Source organism: Lissotriton helveticus, chromosome 3_1, assembly GCF_964261635.1.
Source record: "Lissotriton helveticus chromosome 3_1, aLisHel1.1, whole genome shotgun sequence".
NCBI lineage: Eukaryota > Metazoa > Chordata > Amphibia > Caudata > Salamandridae > Lissotriton > Lissotriton helveticus.
In genome coordinates this window covers 255,261,371-255,288,536 of record NC_136061.1, presented here as the reverse complement: position 1 = coordinate 255,288,536, position 27,166 = coordinate 255,261,371, and the positions used below count along the sequence as shown (strand labels likewise).

At 41.6% G+C, this 27,166-nt stretch overlaps 1 protein-coding gene across 5 annotated transcripts in view; it reads left to right on the top strand.

Annotated features, from left to right (window-relative positions):
- The window catches only part of CUEDC1 (CUE domain containing 1), a 1,101,926-nt gene that overhangs the window by 883,811 nt on the left and 190,949 nt on the right, over nt 1–27,166 (top strand). For all 5 annotated transcript variants that reach the window (XM_078679741.1, XM_078679742.1, XM_078679740.1 and 2 more), the window contains 3 exons: nt 9,273–9,400; nt 14,767–14,893; nt 23,416–23,599. In XM_078679741.1, the coding sequence (XP_078535867.1) occupies nt 9,273–9,400; nt 14,767–14,893; nt 23,416–23,599 (439 nt within the window). The remainder of the gene's footprint in view (nt 1–9,272; nt 9,401–14,766; nt 14,894–23,415; nt 23,600–27,166) is intronic.

The following is a 27,166-nucleotide window of genomic DNA, read 5'->3' as shown; positions in this document are numbered from 1 at the left end:
GACAATGCCAATATTGTTGACAAAACCTATTAGATTTGCCAGTGCTTGTTTGTTATTTCCCACTTGGAAATGTCACTGGCTTTCTGTTTGTAAACGTATATGAAGAAGGGTTCCCAGAAACGTGTTATAAATTCAATTCAAAGAAACTTTATTTCGGCAGACTCTGCCATAAATGTATAGTAATTTTTATGCTCATCATGAAATCAAAATATAAAAAAGAACTGTAACAATTAAAAATGTTAGCGAGCTAACCCCAAAAGTAACAAGCATTTGCAATGCAATAGGTCTCGCATTTATGCGTGTTTGAGCAATTGGCATTGCAAATAACAATGCCTTTTATTTTTGTTTTTAAAACATAAATAAAAGCCATTGTCATTTACAATGCCAATAGCTTAAACTCGCATAAATGAGACCTATTGCACTGCAAATGCTTGATGCTTTGATGTCGTGTTTTACATAAGCCTTCCTAGGAGAGGGTAGCAGGTGGCTATTGAAAAGCCTGAGACTACAAACAATTGTATCATTTTGTAGGTATTCACATAACTACCCAATGCGTTTCCGCTCCACATACACAAAGTAGAACAGAGTCCAAATGCAAAAGGGGAGGGGCTGGTGGCTCCAATGCCAGTAGCTTAAACGTGCATAAATGCGAAACCTATTGTGTGGAAATGCTTGATGCTTTGATGTCATGTTTTACATAAGTGTTCCTAGAAGAGGGTAGCGGGTGGCTATGGAAAAGCCTGAGACTACAAACAAGTGTATCATTTTATAGGTATTCACATAACTACCCGATGTGTTTCTGCTCCACATGCACAAATATTTACTTCCAAAGTAGAACAGAGTCCAAATGCAAAAGGGGAGGGGCTGGTGGCTCCAAAGAATGTCGTATTTTATTGGGGTTGAGGTTTTATCCTACTGAATATTTCTGTGCTGTGAGCAATCCGCAAGTAGTACGGAGGACTGCATACGGAAAAATATGATCGGCATAGATTAATAGGGACACAGGAGTCAAACCCTGATGGATAGGGATGGGGGAAACATTCTCAGAGTTAGCAGCGTGATACACCAGAAATAAACAATGAAAAGGGGAAAACCCTCAATCGTAACACAGGGATAACATCGAGCTGCCATCTTTGAAAGTAGTATTTCTGTGGGATGAGGAATCGGGTCAGCTGTATGGGTGGGGGTTTTGAGCCTACTACCAACTCGTCAACCATGGGTGGTGGTGAAGGGGAGGGCGAGAGGGAGAGGTTGAACTAAGACAGTGCCAAGTCCTTTCTCACTCGCATCTGTAAATAAAATTGTAGGTAAACCCGGAACAAATGCCTGAAGAGAGGGCGCTATATTCAATTCAGATTTAATGCATTCAAATTTTTTTACAGTCATTCGACCATTCAAACACTACATTCCTAGAAGTTAATCTCCTCATACACTGAGTTTTATCAGCAAAATTACAAATGAATTTACCGTAGAACTCTACCATACCAAGAAAGGAAACCAATTCCTCTTTGTTCTCAGGTTCTTTCACTTTATTAATAGTGTCTACTAGTTCTTTTTTTGGATAAATTCCTTCCCCAGTTATTCTATGTCCTAAGTAATTTACTTCTTGCACGCCAAATTTGCATTTACTTTTCTTAAGTGTCATTCCTGCATCTTCTATACGCTTCAGAACCGCACATACTCTACTAAAGTGTTCTTCTAAACTATTTCCATAAATCAGTAAGTCATCTTGATAACATCTCACACCAGTCATACCTCTCAAAACTCTTGTCATTATCCTTTGAAATACAGAGGCCGCAGATACGAGACCAAAAGGCATCCTTTTATATCTATAAGTGCCCATGGGGGTGATAAATGCTGTCAGATCTTGGGAAAACTCATCTAACTCCACCTGATAAGCGGAAGCTAGATCAAGAGTGGTGAAAAACTTGGCCCCCTCTAACGTACTCACCATCTCATCAATATTTGGTAGCGGAAATCTGTCCACTACTATTTCTTTATTTAACGATCTGAGATCAACACAAAGTCTAATCTCACCCGTAGGTTTTTTAACGACGACTACTGGAGCTAACCATTCAGTAGCTTCTACCTGCTCAATCACACCGTTTTTTAACAACTTATCAATCTCCTCCTTCACTTTCTCTTGTTCCCCCAGGGGTATTCTCCTTACTTTCGCTATAACCGGAACAGCATTATCTTTCAATCTAATGTGATGCTTATATCCCTTCAAACATCCTAAATCTTTCTTGAAAACCTTTGGGTATTTCCTTGCTAATTCTCTTCCCAAATCCATTTCGTCTACATTCTTTTCATTTACATCTACTTGATGAATTTGGACTTGGGGATTAGCATTCGGATTTAAGCTCACTCCAAGTTGACCTTGATGTACCCAACCCAATAATATATCACCTTTCTTTGCAACATAAATCTTACCAACTATAATCTTATTCCCAAGTTCTATTTCAGCCATAAAACAACCAAGCATCTTAATTGGTTTATCACCATATCCAAGTGGTCTTAAATCTGATCTCATCAGTTTTACTTTACCTTCAAAATGTTTTTTATATAAATTTTCATCAATCAATGTTATTCGTGAACATGAATCAAATTTAAAGTTTATCATTTCATTTTCCACTTTCACCAGATGTGATGGATGATCAGCCACCTCACATTTTATTTGAAAAGTTACTGTTCTTACTTGAGGCTGATTCCATCTTTTCTTTGTTATTTCAGGCCTAGACAACTTAGTTCTACAAAGTTTTGCGTAATGACCTTTCTTTCCACACGAGTTACATACAATTCTCAATGCAGGACATATTGATGAATTTGCCAAATGACCTATTTGACCACATCTAAAACAGGCAAATTTGTTGCTTTGCCCTGCAAATAAATTCTGACTTGTAAGATTAGATCCGGTATTTTCTTTCTCTGGATTATTTGAAGTCTCATTTTTCTTTACTTGACAGACCACTTCTTCTACTTTTGTTTCTTCTTTCTTTTCATTTAACAAACTCTTTTCTTTCTCCTTCTTTAATTCTCCAACACATTTAGTCATATGTTCTACCTATTTCGCTATCACTAACACTTCCTCAAGAGCCGGTTCATCTTTCAACCAGAGTTCCTTTCTGATATCGTCATGTGCACACCTTAGTACAAATTGATCCCTGATACGTTCATCTAAAGTCTGACCAAAGTTACATGAGGAGGCTAACTTTCTTAATGAGGAGACATATTCTTCAACAGTCTCTTCCTTTTTCTGTTCTCTCAATCCAAAATGATACCGTTCCATAATAGTACTGACTCTTGGCAAATAATGTTTATCAAGTTGAGTAATAGCAATTTCGTATTCATTCAAGTTCCGTTGCTCTGCAGCTGATAAGTCAGGTAGATGTTCTAGTACGTCTTGACCTTCTCCTCCTAGACAATGAAGAAGAAGAGCTAACTTTCTTTCTGCACTCAAATTAGTCCCGCACACCCTTGCATAGTTTGCAAATATTTTCTTCCATTTTTTCCATTTTCCATTTGGTTCTCCTGGACTTATAAGAAAAAAGGCTGGCTGAGTTACATTCTGCATTTTTATATGTATATATATATATTTTATTTTTATTATTTTTTTTAATTTGTTTTTTTTATTAATAAATATGCCTCTCTTTTACTTTTATTTATTATAGTTTCCAAAACTATTATATATTTAAATAGTCTTTTTGACTTCCTCCTATATTTTGCTCTTCAATTCTTTTCTCTCTTATGATGTAATTATCCAAAGTAAGTTCAATTTCTTTCTTTTCTTTTAATCAACATACAGCTTTGTGACTTAATAATTTAGACTTCAATCCTTTGCGCACATCTTTTTCAAGCTTTGTGATGTAATAATACAGGCTTCCTTCTTCTGTGTGTGTTTTTATATTCTAATTCTGACCCAGTCTTTGTTTTCTAAATGGAACGCAGCGCTTCCAACACTGTTCTTGAAACGTAGACGCGAGGCTTCAGAGCGTCCGCTGCTCTTGAAACGCAGGCGTTAAATTCTTGAAACGCAAACAGAAGACGTCAGAAGCACACTGCTTCTGACGTGTAGCTCTGCGTCAGCTGGTCGCGAGTCCTTCACTTCGCGAGAGCAAGCACGTGAAACTAACGCTTTCCCAATTTCTTTATTCTTTTATATATATTTTCTTTCTTTTAAAGTAACAATCCGCACTCTCAACCAAACTCCTCACCGCGTAATCTTCTGATTTGTAGAATATCAGCCGCTGGGAAGACTCCGCTTCCTTTTTAAATTTACCGCCGCTGGAGGAGCAGGAGCATTATTCGTTTCCTCGCCTGTGTTGAGGTAGGGTTCACCCGATCGTCGCCAATAAATGTAGTGTCTGTTGATTGAATAAAACAGACTGGAGAGAAGAAGACTTAAGAGCAAGCTTTAATTAATCCCTCAGCCACAGGTCTAGCTCTCAACTGCTAAAACAACCCCGTGTATTCCAGAATCTCACACGAGATCGGAATCACAGAGAGAAGTGTTCCAACATATTAAAGTCACAGTATAAGAAATACATGTACACCATTACAGTCGCACTCTTAAAAATTTCTTTTTTTAAATACTGGAACCAGCCCATTGTTCCTCTAGGAATGAAATTTTGCGTGTTTGCAGACCGAATTTAGTCACAATAACTTTTAACAGGGCTGGGGGTAGCTGAGCTGAAGTTCGGGCCTAAGCGCTGGTTAGAGGAGCTAGTCCCGCCACTGCGCACAGGAGGCCGAGGCATGAAAGGGGGAAGATGTGCACAATGAGCTTCCTGAGCAGCGACGCAGCGCCCACCTTCCCTCGCTGCGAGGCTAAGGTCCCTGTGGCTGCCACACACCAGTAGCCCTGCTAACAAGCAAACAAATCCCCCCCGGCCCTCACTTACCTAACGCTGGAACACGCACCACCACAAGTCGGCCTGGAGCGCGCCTCGGAAGAGACGCGGGAGGACAGGAGCGTGACGCGCGTGAACGTGCACTTTGACGTTCCCGCGCGTTCACGGACCTGAGTCGGCTCGTGCACAGGCCTGGAGCTGCTCGCTCACTGCTCTGACTCCCTTGGCACGGAGCAAGGCGGCTATAAGTCTCGTTGGCGGCAGGGCTTCGCCCTGCAACGCCAGCGAGACCTAAAAAGGTAGCAAAAGGGAAAAGGGTCACGCCCTGTCGAGGGAGTGACCCATGAAGTGCATTGAGCATATATAAGTATCACATTTAAGTATAACATTTGTGACGTATCACGTAACATCAGCCTATGGCACATACTATTTAAAAATATAAATCAGCAAATGTGAAGGGTATAAAGAAGTAACCTTCGATTAATAACATTTAAAATCAGGGAAATTGAACTTTAAGTGGAACGACGACAGCTATGGTCACTGCTCTAACTACTGACAAGGCATCTTCGTTTGCTCCACATTGCGAATACAAATTTAGCAATTGTCACAACAAAAACTGGATAGGTATCATGTTTAAATAACCTATAAACCTCTCTGTAGTTTCTAATACCCAGATTCCTACAGAGTTGAAGGACCCATTTAGATCTAGCAGCACTATATAAAGGGCAAAAAAAATCACATGATCTCTGTTTCTTCCACATTCTTGCACACGGGGCATAGCAGCTTTTTTGCACCCACCCAGTTATTGGTAAATGCATAAAGGGGGAGCGTCCCCACCTGAATAGGAGGTACAGTTTCTTGGCTAAAAGGGGTTGAATAGCACAGGCTCCAAACTATAGTGCTGCTTTATGTCTAGAAACCTGAAGGTAAGACTAGTCTGCTGTCTGGATCATACTTGCCAGTCTCTGTTCTTTCAGGACCAATATTAATGATTGTTTGGATATGGTGGGACAAAACTCTTCAGGTGCAGCCCACCGGTCATTTCTCCCTATTTTGTAGAATTCATTTTGAATAAAAGACAACCAGGGAATCTGCCCCACCCCCCGAATAGACAAAACTGATTTAAGTTCCTCTCTATAATGTTCCAGCTCAAGGGTGCTCCTTAGCCTTCGCCAGTAGAGACGCGGGCGAAAGGCTATCAAATCGGCAATAGGAGTAATGCCCATGTCTATCCTGAGCGGAATTAGAGGGGTACTTTGCGGGAGACCCAGGATTTTCCTTAAAATATTATTTTCAGTAGCTGTCAGAATGTTACTAGGACGTTGGCCCCAGAGTTCGGCTCCATACAACGTGGCTCCCCTTGCCTGAACCTTATATATTTCTGCGGGCGGGCCGATAACTTTTACGGCGCAGTTCCTATGTACTTTTAGAATTTTCCCACTTGCCTGGATGAGTTTTAAATTTGCCTTATTTATCTGGGGACCCATTCCACTTTCTCATTTAGAGTAAGGCCCTGGCAGTCAAAAACTGGGACCCTCTCTAAGGACTTGAATCTAATTTAGGGTGCGGGCAGTTGGTTGAATCAGCATGAAAAACCATGTACTTGGTTTTTTTTATGTTTACCTCTAGATTCCTTTTTTTTTACAAAACAAGCTAAATTCTACTAGGACACCAGCATCCCCATGAGTGTTTTCGATAGCAGAAGCGTGTCATCCGCAAACATTAGTGCAGGTATTTTGCGGTTAGCAAGTTTCGGGCAATCTATATCCCTAACAGCCAAACGATCCTTGATTAGTCCGTTGAGAAAGAGGGAGAAAAGGGTTGGAGCTAGCACACAGCCCTGTCTCACTCCCTTCTCAACAGGAAAAGGAGCCGATAGTTTCCTGCCATTCCCAAATCTTATTCTGGGAAAAGTGCCATTGTGAAGGCGTTTGAGCGGTTGGCAAAGGTAATCTGGCGCCCCCATCTCGTGCAGAAGGCCCCACAACTGGTCTCGATCCACCATATTGAATGCGCATATTAAGTCCACGAATGTTAGGTAGAGAGAACCCCCTTCCAATATTATGGTTTTCCAGTAGATTAGCTGTAATCTAAACAGCTGATCTATGGTAGATGTCTTCAACCTAAATCCAGCTTGATGGGGAGTTAATATATTGTATTGGTCCAACCAGACCTGCAACCTCCCCAATAAATTCTGTTTCACGGCCAATCTGGAATTACCTACAGGTCAGAAATATAGTTTTCTTTGAGTCTGCGTTTTGTACTATCTTCAGTTTGATTTTTCTTGAAACCGTGAGATATTTAATCTAAGTTATTTGTTATTAAGTTGTATGATTTTGATTTTTCCTTTATCTTTATGTGAAGCACTTTACTGTACACGTGTACTCACTCTATTTGTGACCCATATAAAAAAGAAATGCAAATGGTAAATTGTTCATTACGGAGCACTTGTTGATCTTAATCAGAATGTCAAGTAATGCAAAACGTACCATTTTGCAATCGCAAGATTTTTTTATACATGGAAATGGAAGGAGCCTAATGCTTACAGTGGCTCACCACCACACCCAGAGCTCAAACATCCTGCGAGTTATGTTTCACTCCTACATGTGTAACACCACCCAGGCAGTCGTTGCCCTGTAGATTCCAACCCTTCACCCAAACACTATAGTTTCCTGAAACTCAGTTCATTTGACTGGGTCAAAGAAAACTCCCATTTCATCAGTGTTCGTATTGGTGCTGTCAAGATAAGAAGTACTTTACCATTATTTTTATTTCAGGACCTGCGTAATCCTGGTAGTGGCTTTGCAATCCTTAGCATTTTCAAAGTGTTTGTAAGGGCCAGATCTTAAAATCTGCCGGACGCGTCCTGGCTTGTAGTTATCCGTGCTAGTTTACAGAGCCTTCATGATCCTGTGTCTCTTCTTGAAACTGCTGTGTAAAATGGATGTATGACACTACAACGCATGCTTTTACAACGCATACCATTACAACGCATTTATTACAACGCAAGTACCATTACAATGAACGATTTTACAACGCATACCATTACATCGCGAAGTAATATATATAATTGAAAAGTACCATTACAACGAAAACAAATATAACGCATACCATTACAACGCATATACATTTTTTACTTGAGTATTAATACTTAATTTTTTGTTGTTTAAATTCTATATTTTAACTATTACTTAAATTGAATTAGAGAAATATTACACTTAATATTTTTGTTTAGTATTAATACTTAAATATTAAATACATGCAATTTAATTATTAAATATTACTTTTTTAATTATTAGGTTTTAATAATTACGAATTATTAATTTTAATTATTGACTATTAATTTAAATAATTTAATTTAATTATATATTTCTCATTTTTAAAATTGATCTAATTAAATTTAAAAACAGATATTACACTTAATATTTTTCTTGGGTATTAATACTTTCGTATTTTTTTACATTCTATATTTTAACTATTAATTAAATTTAATTAGAGAGATATTACACTTAATTTTTTTGTTCAGTATTAATACTTAAGTATTTATTTTTAATAACTAATCTATTTGATTTAATTAATTTACAAATACCTATATTAATTATCTGTAAATTATAAACTTAATTTTTTACATTTTAAATTATTTTTAATTGACTATATTTTTTTAATATTAATTAATAATTCATTTTATATTTAATTGAAATACAAAATAAAAAATAATACTTACATTGTTAAAACATGCGTTGTAATAGCACCTGCATTGTAATAGCACCTGCGTTGTAATAGCATGCGTTTTAATAGCATGCGTTGTAAAGGCACCTGCGTTGTAATGGATTTGTTGTAATGGTACTGCGTTGTAATAGTTGCGTTGTAAAATGTAAATGTGTTGTATTTGTAAAGCGCACGGCTGCCCACGCAACTGGGCGTCCTGGCACGCACTCATACCGCTGTGGAACCCTACCTGGCTTTTCCATGTGAAATGTCCACTCCTGGGCACCCCCAAGGTGAAGCCAGGCATCCAAGCGCTGCTGGGGCCATTGTGGAGATTAAGCAAGCTATTGCCCAGAGTCACAGAGTGGGACCCATGATTAGACTAGGCACCGAGGCGAGAATTATCAGGTCCGGAGAGATTGAGTCCAAGAGCCGCCAAGGCGGGAATTGAACCCTAGTCCCGGGCCAGACCTCTGCATCAGGGTCTGCCGCTCTAACCATTGAGCCCCGTGTAAAATGTACAGTCTTGCCATTCTGTTGTTTCTAATGCATTAAATGTGATAACCAAAAGCAGGGCGTTTAAAAAAACATGACATATCCTCGTTTTTCCCGTAAGTTGTTTTGCTCCCTTCGTGGTATGTTTATAAGCTGCTTCCTTCATCATAAACGTCTGCTTCAAGTTACTTTTGTAACATTTGAAATGTTTTTATTTAGGTTCTGGAACGAACATTGGAGCCAGACAGTTCAGACGAAGAACCACCTCCTGTATATTCTCCCCCATCCTATGACATGCACATATTCGACAGAAAATACCCACAAGCCCCACCCACCCCACCTCCACGGTAAGTGAGTCATGGTAGCTTATGTCATGTATAAATGTAAGTAATGAGCCATCACAATGTGACATTGGAGGGGTTTGCGCAACCTGTGAAAAAATTTCTTCCTTGACTAAAAAAAACACCATAACCTAGTGCGGAAATTACACAAAGGACAATCTCACACAGCTACATGAACTCTGACGCCTGGTTTAAAATTTACCAAAAGGGTCAGGTAAATGTGAAAAGAGCCTTTCACAGAAACCTGAAGTCTCCAGTCCTGTCAAGAATAAAAAAGCGGGATAGCTTAATGGTTAGCATGTCAGAGGTATGCAAATAAGATTCTATTTTTGTTAAGAAAAATAGTAATGGCCAATCCTGGGACGTAGGACAAAATACAAGGACAAAATACAAGCCGCTTTTCCCCACCTCCTTTTATTTTTCTTCCTTTCTATGTTTTCCTGGGCCTGCTCAGTAAGAAGCAGACAACTGCCAGGCAGTCGGCATTATTGTTTTGTGTAATTTGATTTTTACCTTGGTTAATTTGAAGTTGTTTTAATAGTGAAAGTAATTAATGAAAGTGTAGGAAAAATCTTCATTTGCATTGACGTGCACCATATGTCCAAATTGGAGAGACTTGGGTGAGAGAAAAAGAATGAGTTAGAGGTATCCACATTGAGGAGCAATATATCGGAGATTTCAGAAAGGTCTGGCCTAACATCAGGCCATGGTCTCAAATGCCATTCTAACATTAGCTTGGGGGCAGCCATCGTAAAAGCACAGCTGGATGTTTGACTCTGCATGTCCTTCTGGTTAGTGTCCTTTCATGACTAGGTTACCCCAAACCATGCTTGCCTTGGAGACGATAAACCATAAAATCGTACTTCGTGCTCAGGATGCGGGTGACTTGGTGATAGCCCATAAATGGCTTGATTCATTCCTGAAGAATAGAACGCGGTCAGTGCAGCTATACTCGTTTAGGGCTGCGGCTGAGATCAGTTGATTGTGGGGTTCCACGAGGTTCTGCCCCTTCATCTCGTCTCTTTAATATCTATATCCGACCCCTAATAAAAGAGCTCTTTAATCTGGGATGCCAGATTTATAACTATGCTGACGATTCACACATCTTATTGTGTCTTGATGAGCATGCTCGCACATAAGAAAAATACCAGGGTATAATGCTTTTTGTGTGTAGATGGATGGGGAACAATCATCTGAAACCGAATGCAGAGAAAACTGAAATTGTAGTGGTAAATAAATATGTAACCCTCTGAATCAATCAATGATGGCCTATAAAAATGGGCCTCCTCCCTGTACCAAAGCCAGCTGCTAAAGGTCTGGTCCTAGGGGACCACCAGCTATCGTTAAGACCATAAATTGATGCTGTGGTCTCAAGATATATCTGTGTTCTTAAGACCACTAAGTAACTACAGTCATTTCTTTCTCCCGAGCCCTTGGACTATCCTGGAAGCAGTGATTGGATCAAGCCTAGACTTTGCTAGTATTATATATTTTTGCCTTCCCAAATGCTACATTGCCAGACTGCAGATGGTTCAGAACGCGCTGGCAAGATTGGAGTTCAAGACTCATTGCAGAACCAACTACTGCACCTCTCCTGAAACCACTCAACTGGCTACCTATAAACAGCAAATACCATTTTAAACGTGTTGCTTAGTATTTTAATTCTCCGTGATTAGCAGCCAAATAAGTGTTGAAATGCGCTCCTTCAAAAGAGCTTTGCATATCCACAGGAAATCTATTGACTGCCCTGAGATTCAGTAAAGTGAAATGGAGGTGGCGGGGGGAGGGGTGCGGGGGGGGCAAGGTTCTCGTTGCTGGCACCCATCGACAGTACCTATCTCCAGCCGGATTTATGGTTACTCACTGAACTAATTGCCTTCAGAAAGACCTTAATGCCTGGCTTTTTAGGTCGAGCCTGAGCCAGTGCGCATGCGCTGCTCTGCAAGGCTTCTTGTGTTTACTCTGTGTGGGCCGGACTCCTCCCACACATTGGATTGGCTTTTGCATGTGTCTTTTAATAATGAAAGCACGCAAATGGGCTAAAGGCGGGTCATGTCTCATCTCTTTTGTAATGGTCACTCACACTGCATTTTGCTGTCGGGAGCGAGCTGCGGCACGCAGTGTGGCAGCTGCATTCCTCGTTCTATTTCCTTGCTGTGAACAGCTGTCCAAGCACGTTCGAGTGATTCCTTCGATCAGCGTGGTACCTAATTTCAACTTTAACCATGGTGGCCACCAGGTCGCTTCATTAGGCTCTGTGCCTGCAAGTAACATTTTAATTGTGTTTCGTACTAGTAAGATGCTTTATTCCTATATTTACATTGTTATCGTAAAGAGGGTAGTTTTCTGAAATGTTAATCATTCTAGTTTATATTTTTCGATAAAGATAACTTAACTCTGATCTGAAAACTGTATTTTAGCCACAGTCCATGTGTACCGTAGGTTATGCATTTGCAGTTATGCAGGTTATACATTTGCATACAATAAGCTGGGACTTGGACTTTCACAATTCGAAATATGGAAAGGTCGTGTGTGTGTGTGTGCGTGTGTATGTTTGTGTGTGTGTGTGTGTGTGTGTGTGTGTATATATATATATATATATATATGTGTGTGTGTGTGTATCCGCTTGAGGGGCGAAATGCGTCGAGGAGATCACTTGCTTCACGATTTGCAAAATAAATACCACTGCTGACCCGATTTTGTTGTGATGGCGATTTACTGAAATCTTGATTTGATACTTGGGGAGAGAGGTCAGCGCCTGCTAAGTTCGCGTGAATAGCGGACAGGACTGCTTTTGATATATATATATAAATATATATATAAATATATAATCCAACCCTACTCCTCACAGAAAAGGGCACGCACACGAAGAGTGCTGGGTTAAAAGGCATTTATTTCATTGAGCCTCCTCCGACCCAGTAGCACAGAGAACGCGTTTTCGGCTGTCAATGCAGCCTTCGTCAGTCTGTATGTATATATATGTATACATAGGTGTGTATGTATGTGTGTATATATGTGTATATATATGTGTATATATATGTGTGTGTATATGCAAGTAACGCTCCCCAGAGCACCGAACAAACAGCACTGCCAGGCAGAGAAACGGACACCACTCCGGTAGTTTCTGCAGCAAAATTCTTTTTATTTTTTCATATTGAATGCAGTGTCAAGGGTGCCGCGATCCGACGCGTTTCGGCGATCCTGTCGCCTTGCTCATACATGTGTGTGTGTGTGTATATATATATATATATATATATATATGTATATATGTTTGTGTGTGTGTGTGTATATGTATATGTTAAAATAAATCTGAGCCAGGTGTTAATGTGTCGTCTAATAGGAGTAATCATTTTTAAAATATTGGGTCAGAGTCCTAAAATCCAGGCTCATGGGCTGCCCGCAGCAAATCTGCTTAAACGCCTGGAGCAGAGAAAACAACAGTGTAGGGAAAAAATGAGCGTGCTGCCTGTAATGAGAGCTACACAATGTGTAATGTGATAAACGGGTCTGGACACATTCAGAGCATAGAGTTCTGAGCTTTGTTTGGGAAACCTCCGAAGTAATGGATTGTAAGACCAAGAAGAAATCTCCTTTGAAACTCAAAATGTTGTATGAAATGGAATATTCTTATGTACGAAGTTGCTATCGGTAATACTTTAGGAAACTGTTTAAAACACAATTTTTTTAATTGAAAAAGCACACTACAAAAAAAGAAGTTCGCTAGCGACCCTCATCCTTTTAATGGTGGCAGAGATTAAGCATTAATTTAGTAACATATAAAACGAAATCGAGCCTCTGTTATTGTTTAATGTAATTGCAAACACTTGTTGGTATAACAAAATAACTGCATCTGATGAATGTAAAAATAAAAGCAAAACACCAATGGACACATTCCAAAGAAAACAAATGAATTGAGCCATGTTTGTGCCACTTGTATAAAAACCTTTTACCGCAGCTCTGCAGAAAATCCTTCTTGGAAGAATAATTGATGGCTTTTGAGAGAGGGCAAAATGTATGAAGTGTCTCAGCATCCCCTCAGAAAGTGCTGTGCAGGACCGGGCATTTAAGGTGAGTAGCCCCAAACAGGAGCGCCTTTTGGTGGTAACCTGCATACAGAAAGCGGATTGGTGGAGGGCACAAGGTTTTGGTAATCACTGCTTTTGACTCTGAAGCTGGCTTGCACCATGAGCTTTAGAAATGGAAATGGAACTAAGGCATGGGTTTGGGCCATGATGGGTCTGTATTGAGTTCTTCACTCCTAGAATTGAGAGCCCTCCAGTGGCAGGACCACAGTATCCTATAAGAAGTGGAAAAATACTTTGGCATGCATGCCAGACTTCCTTCCCATAATAAATTCAATATTTTTCCACCACTCTTACATTTATAATTTTATTCAGGCTCTGAAGGAATGTGGGCTACTGGGAACAATTATTGAGTCAACAAATAAAAAAAACTTCAACTAAAGTAAAAAATTATTTTCCTTCCAACCCAGAATGTCCAATATTTGTTATTGTGCTTTTTGCCAGGAGAAATGTAAAGATTAACCAGGTGGCGAACATGGCTCACTTTTGGCATGTTCACCACACACTGTTTGTGCCGAAATCCTCGTTGATGTATTTCAAGGAGGAGAGTGGTTGGTTTCAGAGTATCCTGGTGGGTCCGAGTAGAGGTGAAGACGCACACTTCAGAAGAGGCTCTTTGTCTTCTACCCACTCACAAAGGGGTCTTTTTAACGGGGTATGGTGACATGGTAGCTCTAAGACCGCGTATGCTGCCAAATCCAGAATCACATATCCTACCTGTGAATTTAGAAGCTGAAACAGAAAATGGATGTCTGAGATATCAGAGGGCTTGCTTTTTTTAAGGCGAAGCTTTCTCTTATGAAGCTTTCCTTACCCCTTTGTTGAGCACAATGGCATTAACAGCTGTGCTTGGAAAGGGTTAGAGCGTCCCACCACTGGAGAGAAATACATTCAAGAGTGTGGATCATGGAGAGCACCTTTCCTTGGGAGACTTTCGTTACTGGATAGGTGATGAGTTCTTACTTGAACCTGCCTCTGATCTAGCTTGTGTTTAATGTTGTGCCTCTTGTTTTTACTAGACGATATGCAAGTTCAATAGCTGTTGGTTTCATTGCACAGAAAAAGAAAAATGATTGGGCAAAACACCTTATGTTCAGTACTAAATTTCTTAATTTTTTTATGGTGGTGTTGCTAACTTAGTTTTCTATCTTTACTTGATTGGTGTTGATATATTTGGGTCAGAATGTTCTTCAAGGGAGTTTAATGCAAGGATATTTTTCTCAACAGTTTGCTCTTTCTCTTTAGATATTAGTTCGCTTCATTTGACCCTGCCTTTTTTTTGGACTGCAGAATTGATGTACAGAGCTCCAGTTGCCCGCAGACACAGAGACGTTACAGGAACTGGAATCCCCCTTTACTAGGCAACCTGCCAGATGACTTCTTGCGCATTTTACCCCAGCAAATGGACAGTTTACAGGTGAGACTGCACCGTTTCTCACCCTTAGGATGTTTGAGTCCTGATCCTCTCACAAATCAAAACAAAAGGAAAACGCCTTGTCGTTCTCCCTCCAATTTTGAATTCAGCTGTTTCATATTACATTAGAAGTGGGCACCAAAGCAGTCGGTTTTGCTTGTTGCTTTGCACAGGAAAAACTTCTGCCATGTTGGCCTCAAGTACAGGAGTGAAGAATTCGCTCTTTAGACTGTATCACTATGGCGTGGGTAGCAAGAAGTCGATCCATTCATTCATGCAAACAAGGAGGTTTAATGTTGACTTATCAATTGGAACTTTTTTTGCCATCAACGTTATTTCATTTCAGCTACAAATCCCAACAAACTTATGACAAATTGGAAGTCATTGAAAGGGCTTTGATCTTGTGTACTTATGTAAGCTTATGCACCTACAGCCTTTCCTTGTAAAGTGCGGTTACTGTCAGCTGGTTATATACTAGCTGGCAGGGCGTATCCACGGATGTTGCAAATAATAGCTGCTTCTGGGTTTGTTTCTGCTGCAACACAATTACACTCTGCTTGTGCACTAAGACACAACACGTCTAACTCCCATCATGAGTGATGACTCGGAAAGTACATTATGTGTAGAATTGACGGAAAATATATTCAATATAATGAGCATTGGTCAGCATCTGGTTTTCAAGCCTCTGTCATGAGATTATATCCATGAGTTAGAGCTAATAGCACAAATGTAACCTCAGCTTTTTCCACGTCAAGTATCGTATCCTTCTACCCACAAGGAACTTCAGCTAAGACTAGACAGTCTCCTCCCCTCTCCTTCCCGCCCCAGGTGAGCAGACCCTACTACTAGCTGCATGGCAAAGTCATCTTTGGGTTTGCTTCTTTTTATTGAGGTCAGAAAATATATGCCAAAGGCAGGGTATGTATCTTCCACTGCTGCAAATTACTGAGTGTGATCTCTTCCAAAACAGTGTTCTGCTGCACAACCTCGCACAATTAGTAATTACGCCTTGTTTTTCACGCTGCTCTCACCTCCATTACCAGTTTCTCTTGCGTGCCAGGGGTCACGAACATCATCAGCCTCCTTTCACCACTCTGCAGGAGGACTCCCAGTCCTACCACGGAGATCATTGGCTGCAAGGGTCATGTCGCCAAGCAGAAGTTTTCTGTAGGCATAGATTCTGATAGTCTTTCTGGGTGCCAATTGTTACGTGCAGACCCCTAACTTGGCTGTAATCTGTATGTTGTTCTTTACCGCACCATCGGGGCATAGGGCTGTTTGTTACTGGCTCTTACGCTTAGTCCTTTGACACGGACACAGTGGATCCTAAACAGAATATTTATACACATGCCTGCGTCTTAACCAGCAGTATTATCCTCCTCACAGTTACAGAGCTGCTGCACACATGCATGGACTATGTTAGGTCCTGTGTCCTACTTTCTTCCTAATGAACTCAAAAAGGGTGAGAGGGACAGTTGCACTCTGTACAGGTTACAAAGCAGCTCTGATGTACTGCTGTTCATATAGTTTATTTCAAGCACATCAGCAGGCGGCTTTTATACCACCAATGGCGGTGACATAGACCAGGCTTTTCCCAGTAATGTGCGGTTTGACAGGTTCTGCCTTCATGGACAACAACCTTTTCCGGGAGGGGGGTAGGAGAGGGGGGACTGAGAGGTTGGTAAGTGTACAAAGTAATCACATTCTGCTTTAGAATTAGCTCAGTTGTTTTTAAGTGCTTACACCAGACCTATAGTAGCTTGACACATTTCAGCCAAATGCTGTTAATATGGTTTGTGTCATGGTATGTGTTACCATACTAAAGGCGCCCTCAGTGTTCATCTTTCATGCTCGGTGTCATAAAATGCTATGGTTTACAAGGGCATGGATGCACAGAGGCTTTGAGTCTTACAGGGTTGACTCTTTCCTGGCCAAAATGTACAGCCACAAAGAAGCAACATATCCTTCGCTCATCTACTCAGTGCGCTACTAATGACCATACACCCAACACCGTCAATGGTGTCACAGCCAATGTGTTTAGTTGGCAGTTCTACTTTGCCCTTGCACTTTAACAATTGCTCAAAACTAAAGACCAGACCTATTGGCGTTGCTTTTGTGAAAGGGAGTATTCTAGCATAGAAGAAGGCCCACCCTCAGAAAGCTCAGCAGACAAATTGTATTTGCAAGGAACACTAGAACAGGTTCGGATCAAAGCTTTTTGTACTTGGGAGTTTAAAGCGAGGTACCAGTATTAGTACAAGCAGCACATGACATACTGCAGAGGACAAAGCGGTCTGTTCAGTGGCACACTAGCTCCTCCTTTGTAAGAACTGTCGCTGGTGGATGGTGCACATGGCTTAAGTGGAAGAGGCATTTCTTGGTTTAAAACTGAAATTGGTCTGCAGTGGTTGCAGGTAACTTGTGGTACTTACCTAGGGCCTGCAGTGGTCTTGGAACCTTTTCAAGAACTGTAGTCTTATTTACTTTCTCAAATGCAACATTGAGTGTGTGACAGTCGCTGCCTCAGTTCTCGGGTGCATTCAGAGTCCTTCACCCATTCCAGTTCCACTGCAATACCTATTTCTTCTGGAGGGAAAGCCAGAAATTGTTTTTGAATCTGTAAGGCTACATTTGAGCTCATCTACTTTAGGCTGGAAAGTGGTGGTAATGTAAAACTTGTGAGCAGCAGGTGTTGAAAAACAAGCTCATTTATTACTATAGAACTCTCGAAGATCACCAGCATGGTCTTTCATCATTGAAGAATTGCTGTCACAATATTAAATTGTAATAATCAAATGCACACTTGTGCTTGTGGATTGTAGTTTGGTCATGAAAATGTCATGAAGCAAAGCGTCATAAAGGCTGTTTTAAGCTGCGTAAGGGTGCATCGGTCACTTTCATGAGCACCTTTAGGTACAGCACAAGGGTGTTCCTCCAGAGTTGCCAGAGTACTTCTATTTTAGTACAACTGTTAAGGAGGTCTGAATTTTAGATGTGAATGAGAATGTGCAAACTTTCCTGTGCTTCATTGAATCTTGCTTGTTGGTCACTAGCATATACAGGCTTCTCCCTGCAGTTTGCGTTTAGAATTTTGGCAGCACTCCTTAGGTCGAACCTACCAGATAGCGCAACTGTGGCTGCAAAAGACTTGTTGGGGACTTAACAAGAACTTGGAGGAGCTTGCTGCCCGCCCATTTATTACCATTGGTTGGCTTTACTGTCACTAACGTTTTCCTGCTTCCTGTTCGAAGGCTAGTGTTGTATATCTTGTCTGCCCCTCCACTGGAGCAGAACCAGATTGAGGGTGTCCTTCCACTGTCCACTTTTAGGCAACTACCTTTTAGGTCTTGCCTGCGCTGCGTGCAAGCGCTGCTTAGAGAGACCTCTTGGCATCGCTCAGCACTGTAGCTAAAACTTGTGCATGTTTGCACTGTTCTTTATGGGCACTTGTGCACGTTTGGCGTTTCCCTTGCAGGAGGGAGCAGTGGCGGCATCTGTTAGCAATTATCACGCCTTGCAGCTCGCTCCCGCAAGGAAAACGCCAGACTTGCCCTCAGCGTCTACCGGCGTCCTTATCGTGATCATATTCATTAATTGCTTCTCACCACGCTTTTTGCAACTTGCTGAAAGAATCTAAGATTTGTTCCAACACTTGTGTATTGTTGAGTGAAGTTAAAGCATCACGGAAAGCGCTGTGGAATATGCACCGTCAAGAACTTCTATGGAACCAAACTGCATTCTTCTTATTCAGAGTGGGAGAAAATGCATTTGACTACTTCTGACATTTAGCATCCAAATAAAAATCTGTAACGTTTCATGGTTATAAAGTTCTTAAGTGAGAAGCTGTTAAACTTTTATTTCTGATTGGTTTTTCTTTCAACGTTTTACAAAAGTAAAATTCGAAAACAATCAACAAATACTCTTCGTGAGGTCTTTCATAGATGTGGGAATATTAGCATATAGTTGGTTGGCATCAGTCACTCATGACGTTTCTTCTAGGTACAGAAAATAAATTAGGACTTTAAAAGCGCTACGGTAGCAGTTCCGGTCACCGAGTCAGACTAAAAGCAGACGTTTACGGACGTCACTCCCATATGAGGATGGGTGATAAAATTACACATTGCGAGGTAGGGCTTTGTGCATGCAATTTTAGCCTTCATGCCCGATGCAACGCTCATTTGAGGTATCTCTAAAATATTTGAACTACAGCTAAGAGGGGACATGATCCTTGTCCAAAGTGTCTTTATTTTATACTCCATTAGAGGTCAGACATTAGTTGCACTACCGTTTATTACTCCAAGATCTTTTGGGAAACGCATAGCAATGGAATATGGAAAGATAATTTTAGCAGCATGTCTCACTAATGTAGAAGTGGAAAAGGGAGCAGGTAAGCAAATGGATTATGAGTTTGCTTATGATTATGTTTCAAGATGGAGCATTATAGTATTATACGTTTATGCCATGGTATCAGACAATTATCAGAAGGATAATATCACATTCTCTTTAAGGATGGGTATGCAGTTGAATATCATTTTGAAAATGGGCGTCTGTTAAACAATTGGCACAAATATATGTCATGATTAATGAGATGTTGATATGCAGTACCCATACCAAAGCCATGAAACCCTCCGCGCCAGGATACCCTTGTGGGTAATAGTGTGCTTTACAAATACACAGATAGGTTTCAAATTGTAGACGTCCAACAAACTCAAGCAGCAGAGAATACTAAAAGGAGACCTGTTTTTACTTCGGTCAGTTATACTTTGGGCAGGCCAGCGGCGGCGGCGGGCAAGAACACACAATAGTTTTTGTCAAGTTTAAAATGTCTTTCCATGGCCCCCTTATCAAACTGCCCTGGGCAGCTTAAGCTTGCACACATAGTCCATTGCGCTGCCATTCACCAGTACATGTTCAAGCTCCAAGAATCAATCCCTAGTACAATCTGTGTGTTTCAAATCCTAACAGCGCCCCTTCACGCCGCTACCAATCCCACAATCAACAGCAGTTTCACATCATTTAGATTGGGCGTGGTGCTTTTAAACTGCAAATGCAGCTCAAGAAGAGTGTCAGTAAGACTCTAACAAAATTGCACCAGACGAGATTAGAAGATACCATATTCTTTTTTTTCAACAGCAGGCAACTACCCGCTAACTGGCTTAATCCCTCCTTCCCATTGCCAATGCAATGTCGTCTGCTGCCTCAGCACCTCATTGACTCTTCAGCAAAGGCCTAACTTTTAATACCATGCCCCACCTCGTGTGGAGACAGTAGCTGGGGCGTTACCTGAGAAAGAGCAATTCAATGTGGAATATTTCTTTACATTTGGTAATTTCTGGTCATAGGAGACTCCACAGAGTGAGTTTGTGCATTAGCTGTCTTGTAGTGCCTAAGTGAAGTTACTTATTGGTGATGTATGTGGTTTTGCACATGCTGCATGAATTAAAAATTAGCCTATGAGCCAGCTTGTAGTCAGGAGAATAAAGTCATCACATTCTAGACTAAGAAGTGGAGGCGGATTCATCTCCCTGCATATCTCCATCCACTTAAAGTCAACTGTTTGGGTGCGGTCGGGGACTAACATACAGGGGCATGAAGACATCCGCTACACACAGAGAGGATGGCAGAGCGATCCAGGGGCCTCAGAGGAACAACAGCATCCTAACAGCCTCAGACCGACAGGATGGTAAAGTGAAGAGAAAACAAGCATTGGCATAACCAATAGGTCTCACCTTTGAGACCTTATAAGTATTTAGTTATGCAGCACAATATCCTTGGTGCAACAACATTTACTGTTGAATGGCTAAACACTTATACGGTCCTAAAGGTGAGACCTATTGGCTATGCCAATGCTTGTTTCTTTTGTTTTGTGCACTCCAGAAGAGAGGGTATGTTTTCCAGCTCTCTTCCTGGTGTGCTTCTCTTTTTCCTCCCAGCTCTGTGTTGCTCTGTCTCATCTGTGGTGCTTCTCCTCTCAGCCCTGCTATGTGTACACTCACCCTCGTGTTCTTCTCCCCCATAATACTTTCTTGCCCTTCCCCAGCTCCACGTTGCTGTTCTTCTAGTCCATTTGCTTTTCTTTTCTCCCCACCAGCCCCCTCCATGTTGCTTTCTTCATCTGCACCCCTATTGTTCTTCCACCCACTGTCCCCATTGCTTCAGCTCCCCCAGGCTGCTTCTCCCACCCACCCCCCCCCCCTCCCCCAAAATAAAACACTTTCCTACTTTAAAAAAATATATATATTGATCCAGCTCACATGCTTGGTGCATGCATCTGCCAAATAACGCAGGGAGCGACATCCTGCAAAGCATTAAGGAAGCTGTACAGCATTGCTAAAACCATTGTCAAAGCCAGTAGGTCCCAAAGACGATATCTATTTGCTTTCCCAGTACTTGTTTTCATGAGGAGCAGTGCCTTTTGGACTCTGGTAGGCTCTGTACTGTGCAGTTGCCAGTAAAACAGAAAGCCTTGTTGTAGATTGAAATAATGATGGATCCTTAGTGCTTCCAACAGGATTCAGCAATCGAGACTGTCGCGTGGTCTGGGCATTTATAATTTTCTAAAAAATTGTGATCTACAATTGCATGCTGCTACATAGTTCTGAAGGAACTACAGTAGCTTTCTGATACATAGTTATCGTATCCTAAATCACACCCCTTAATATCACTATTCACTTCAGGTGTCTTGTTCAGCAAGACAGCAGGACCACATTTATGTCCCAAGACCCCAATTTAATAGACTGGAATGAAGAGAGTAGGCAAAAAAGCTTGGCCTTTGCCACTCCGTTGCTCATTTGGCTATTTCAGGCATTGTGACCTTTGTCTCATTCTGCACTAGGTGTTTATTTTTGTAAGCATTTTTTTGGTGAACTTTACCAAAGGTGCTGGAGCGCTTTACAATAGAACCAGTTACATTACATAAATGTTAAATGTTAAATGTTGTATACTTGTAAAGCGCACAGCTGCCTCAGCAAAGGGGCGTCCCGGCGCTGTATACCGCTGGGGAACCCGTCCTGGCTTTCCCTGTGGGATGGTCCCTACTGGGAATCCCCAAGGTGGAGCCAGGCATCCCCGGCGTTGGTGGGGCCGTTGTAGAGATTAGGCAAGCTAATGCCCAGAGTTGCCGAGTGGGACCCCAGGTTAGAGTAGGCACCGAGACGAGAATTGTCGAGTCCGCTGACCCTGGTTCACGACCCTGCCGCGTCGGGAATTGAACCCTGGTCCCGGGCCGACTTCTGCTCCCGGGTCTGCCGCCTCTAACCAGTGAGCCACACCACTCCACACTCCACATAAGGACTTCAGAGTACAAGAATGACATAAAAGATACGAAACGGATAACCTCTAAACTCAAAAAGAATAGAAGTACATAAGTCTACTACAGATACTTGTGGTTAGAGCTACATATATACAAGTTACAAATTCACTAAAATTTTTATTTTAAATAAAGTTGAAGTGATTAGGGTTGGACAAACATATATTACATATTTACAGAGGTTTTTGTGGTGCTCGTTCAGCTATGCCTTCGGGGTGCTATTGCCATAGGGGTTGAAGGCGGGGGGGGGGGGGGGGGGAGGGGGGGTAGGGGGGGATGGCGAAGGCAGTGTGAAGTAGTCTGCAGGTAGATCTCGTGCTGCACTGGGGATCAAGCCAGATTGTACACACCTTGCCCAGAGTTGCACCAACCATCTGGGGTTCATGGCAGTCCACCCTCTTCACCGAGGTACGGGTGAACGTAGTATGATGGAGCTTGTGGGGTGAGAGGGCTCTGTAGAGAAGAGGGTCCCGGCCGCAACATATACTTGGGGGGGGGGGGGGGGCAGTGTGAGCCCTCGAAGGCGCATGGATGGGACCCATGACTGTGCAGTCTAAAGTAGCATGAGCCAGTCTAGACCTGCGTGGCGAGTTGCGGGGCAGCTTTAATGCAGGGGGTCACCGGGCTAGCCACAGGGAGCGCTGTCGACACCCACTTCTCAGTAATCTCCTACATTTGTTCTCCGCTTGCCTGGGACTAGCACAGCGGGGGCTGAGCGAGGAGTCTGCGAGGTATCAGAGAGCGAGGGGGTTTTAGGCTCTATCCTAGTAGCAGTAGATGTAGAATTAGTCTCACACATCCTAGGCCCCAAGCACTTCACCATATATCCTTTGCTAACAACATATTTTTAAAAGTTCTTTGCAGAATTTGAAACTTGCACTCGTTTACAGTTTCAGAAATCCCGCCTATTCCAAGCAAATTGTTTTTTTCACATAACAAGCAGTCTTTCGACCTAAGATTTCCATTCGAAGGTTGAGCAGTTATTAATATATATACTTCATAATACTACGTTCTGATGGATCGGACGGGTTCTTTGAAACTTCGACATTCCCTTTCCATACAGATAGTCCGACTTTGTGAATTGACCAATGTACGATTGATTTGTAAGGGCATGGCCCTCTTCAACAGTCTTTTACATACACATACAAACTTCTTTGGGAGACGCATGTGACCAGAGTTGGCAGGTGAATGTGACTTTGCGCTCGTTCCTTTCCAGAACTCCCAGAGCTCCTCTCCTCCAGGGCGGTGTGAAAGCAGGGAAAAGCTGCAGGGTTCCCTGGAGCAAGAGAGGAAGATGAAGCAGTACCTAGAAGATGAGCGGATCGCCCTCTTTCTGCAAAATGAGGAGTTTATGAGGGAGCTCCAGAGAAATCGGGAATTTCTCCTAGCGCTTGAAAAAGGTAAGGGACGCTCTGAAAAGGTCACTGACAATCTGTTAAACTCAGAAGCCATTTTAAAATGTATCCTGGTCGTCATCTACTCTGCCATTTTAGAGATTGACGGCTGAGCCGCCTCCCATCCCCCGCGCTTTGTCCATCTATTGACATTCCTTTGCAAACACCGTGGTTGCCTCTTTGCGCCTGGCAGCTGCGCCTGGGAGTTGAAGCAGCTCCACTACTGATTATCTCTTCTCTCTTTCAATAACACAGAACCAGCCTGTCTCAGAGCAGCGGCCCTTCAACACTTCCCATTTGTCATTAAACTGCATGAAGGAGACTGAATATTTAATGGGCACCCGCTCGATTGCAAGAGGCTTGTCTTATATTGCGTTAGTGTACAGAGTTAATCAGTGAATGGAGCATGGCATCTTCAGCAACCACTGCACACACATTAAACGAAATCTCGGCTTGCTAGCATGCAACGTCTTTTATTTTAAATGCGTATGCCTAAGATTTTTCTGTGACGAGATATCTATGATGAGGAATTAAAAAAAATCTCACTTTATTCAACCAACGTGTCCTTTGTTCAACTACTAACTCAAGGCCGACAGATCAATATACCGGGCAACCTCAAAGAGACGGTCCTCCCCAGAAATGCAGACAAACGCTTTTTTCAAATAATGGCGCTTAAAGTTGTCTGGCTTGCGTTAATATTCGTAAATAGGACCCACATGCATCATAGGAAATACCGGTCGCAAACGAGCAGATTCACAGAATCTGCCCCTTTGCGACCGTTTTTTTTTTTTTTTTGCATTTGGGATGCATCAGCCCAAATGCAAAAACAGCTAATTGTGGTTGCATTTAAGGAATTGCAAATTGCGATTCCTTAAATGCAATGCAAGATGCCGTTTGAAATAGCCATTTCGCTATTTGGGTACGCTATTTACCTAGAAAATATACCAGATGGTAAATGGCAAACTTTATAAAATGCACTAAAGTACATTTTTCAAAGTTGTAGGTTACACACACACACACATGCCCTTGGGACATGTGTGTGCGCAACATGTGTGCACAACATGTGTGCACAGATCAATTTCAGGGCTGCAACAGGGTGTCCTTTTGACACCCTTGCACCCTTGAAATTGCATGTGCAATTTGCAAGGACCTATAGTGTACTCGCAAATTGCACATTCAATTTTCCATTCATTCCTATGGGCCTGTAAGCCCATAGGAATGAATGGGAAGCCATTCCTTAATTGCGACACGCAGTTGGCGTGTCGCAGTTAAGGAATGTTTAGGAATCGCTACTTTAATAGCGATTCCTACATGCATAGGCTTTTGCGATTACTTAATTGCGATTACTTAATGATCACAATTAAGAAATCTCAAAACGCCTACCTTGATTTATTTGCCAGAATGTCCTCTCTATTCCTAGCATATAGAGGCTGGTCTTTGTTGATTAAATATGCAATAAGACGGAGTGACCCCCACTAGCCAAGAGACAGGTACACGGTAAAAAGGAACTCTCTCGGAACAAATGTAATTCCCAAACATCATACACTTCCACTAGAATCTTCAAAACATTCATTTACTCAAGGATCTCACATTACCCCCAAGTATGGGCCCAAAGAGCAATAATAAACACATTGGTAAAAGACTAAAACGAGTATAAAGGCAATTTTATTAAAAAAGATATTTACATAAAACATATAATGCAATAAAACAACAATAATGTGATAATAAGTCACTAATAAGTACAATACACAGGAGACAGTAAACATGTGAAACATTCAGATCATCAAAATACGGTTATTTCAAGGGAATCAATCGATTTCCGAGAGATCCATCAATGAATTACAAGATTGGGTATAGAAAGATCCTTGAATATAAGCTAAAAACCACAAATGGGCGTTGCCGCGTTTCAGTGGCAATAAATTATTCAGAGACCACCTTCATCAGGACTAGAGTAACAACTGTCTCTCCTAGTGATACAATTGCTGGTGCAAATTCATGTCACCTAATTGAGAACTCAAATATAAAAAATCACAACCACGTAATTTTACACAAATATTTTGAAAGAATTTTCTTTTTAAAAACAGTTACAAAAGATAGTTTGTTAATGTGCTTCTCTTTTAGAGGAAATTAAACAATGTGGTTACATAATTGTTAATAAGGGTCCATGGCTATCATTCCTATCTCTCTTCATATATACTCAAACCAAGCAGAAAAGACACTACTCATTCTGACAACCGTACTCCTGAGCTTTATCAGAGCTGCTATTCTCCAGACTACAAGGAGCATATTTAGTCCACTATTATACAAACAGGGGGAAACTTCTCCCATGTTTGTTCTTTTGCACTAAACAGGCACAATAAGAAATATCCATGAATGTGGTATATCAATGGGGACCACAACCATAAGTTTAATTGGAGAAGAACATAATAACCATAACACCCACCTGCTCGGTAAGTGTGAAATGGACTGGTGATCTCCAGCATGATCTGGAGAAGCGATGATAATAAAAGGGATTACAAATTCTTAGGCCCTTAGAAGTCCTATAAAGAAATCATGGATATTACTTTATATGCGTGACTCGGTCTCAGCTGGCCACTTAGCCCCCCACCCATAGTTAATTGCTTTGTGCTTATATCCCATACCACTTCTGGTGCCTTTTAATAAGAAGACTGAGCTTTCCGCAAATCTTAAATAACGTTCAATACGTGGTCCACCTCAAGTCCAGGTTAAACTTGATCCCTTGTGATATTAGTGGGATCCTAAAGGGGGGACCTAGGTAATGGATATTATTGAGTGCTCCTATTATGTGTACTCGATCTTCATACACTTCCTATTTACCCCAACGTAATGGTCAGGCAACACAACAACCTTTAGTATACACGGTTCTCGTTTAAATGTATTCCGTATTGGTCCTGGGGCGTTGGAGGACGACATGTCTTGTGTATAATATACTGGCTTCCCTCTGTTCTGTTAACAGTCTGAAATAATATATACATACATCAGTGCGCATACTAATGCGTAAGGCATGCTCTCACGTAAATCAGTTCCCTCTTGATTGCCTATGTCTCGGTACCAAATAGTACTACATCCCATGTTTACTCACTACGACCTAGACTTCAGTAATATTTAAATACAAGGTACACACACCCTTTTATTAAAAAACGGCCCAACAGCTCAATCTCTTATGTTTAGATCCAGTGTCCCAATTATGAGATCAATCTATCCAGACGATCTCCTCACCTCAAACGAGTATTTCAGGAAACACGTCCTCCTCCGTACCGTTCCCCAGTGTGATCCAACTAGAAAATGACCCTTGGTTTCACCTGCTTTTTAAGAAGCCTCGTTAACTCGCTGCACCGGATGCTCTATGCTTGCATCATCAAAGGGCGACTTCAATCTACAAGGAGGTTGTCTACTTAAAGCGGCTAGGACATATAATCCTTAAAGCGACAATGTCTCCCGAGATCCCACAGTGGGACTCACAACAACTCCTGAACCGCTCAAATTTGGAGAGTTGCGGGACGCTTCACAAGGGGATCTCGAGGATGGATTCCACCTACATGATTATCTGCA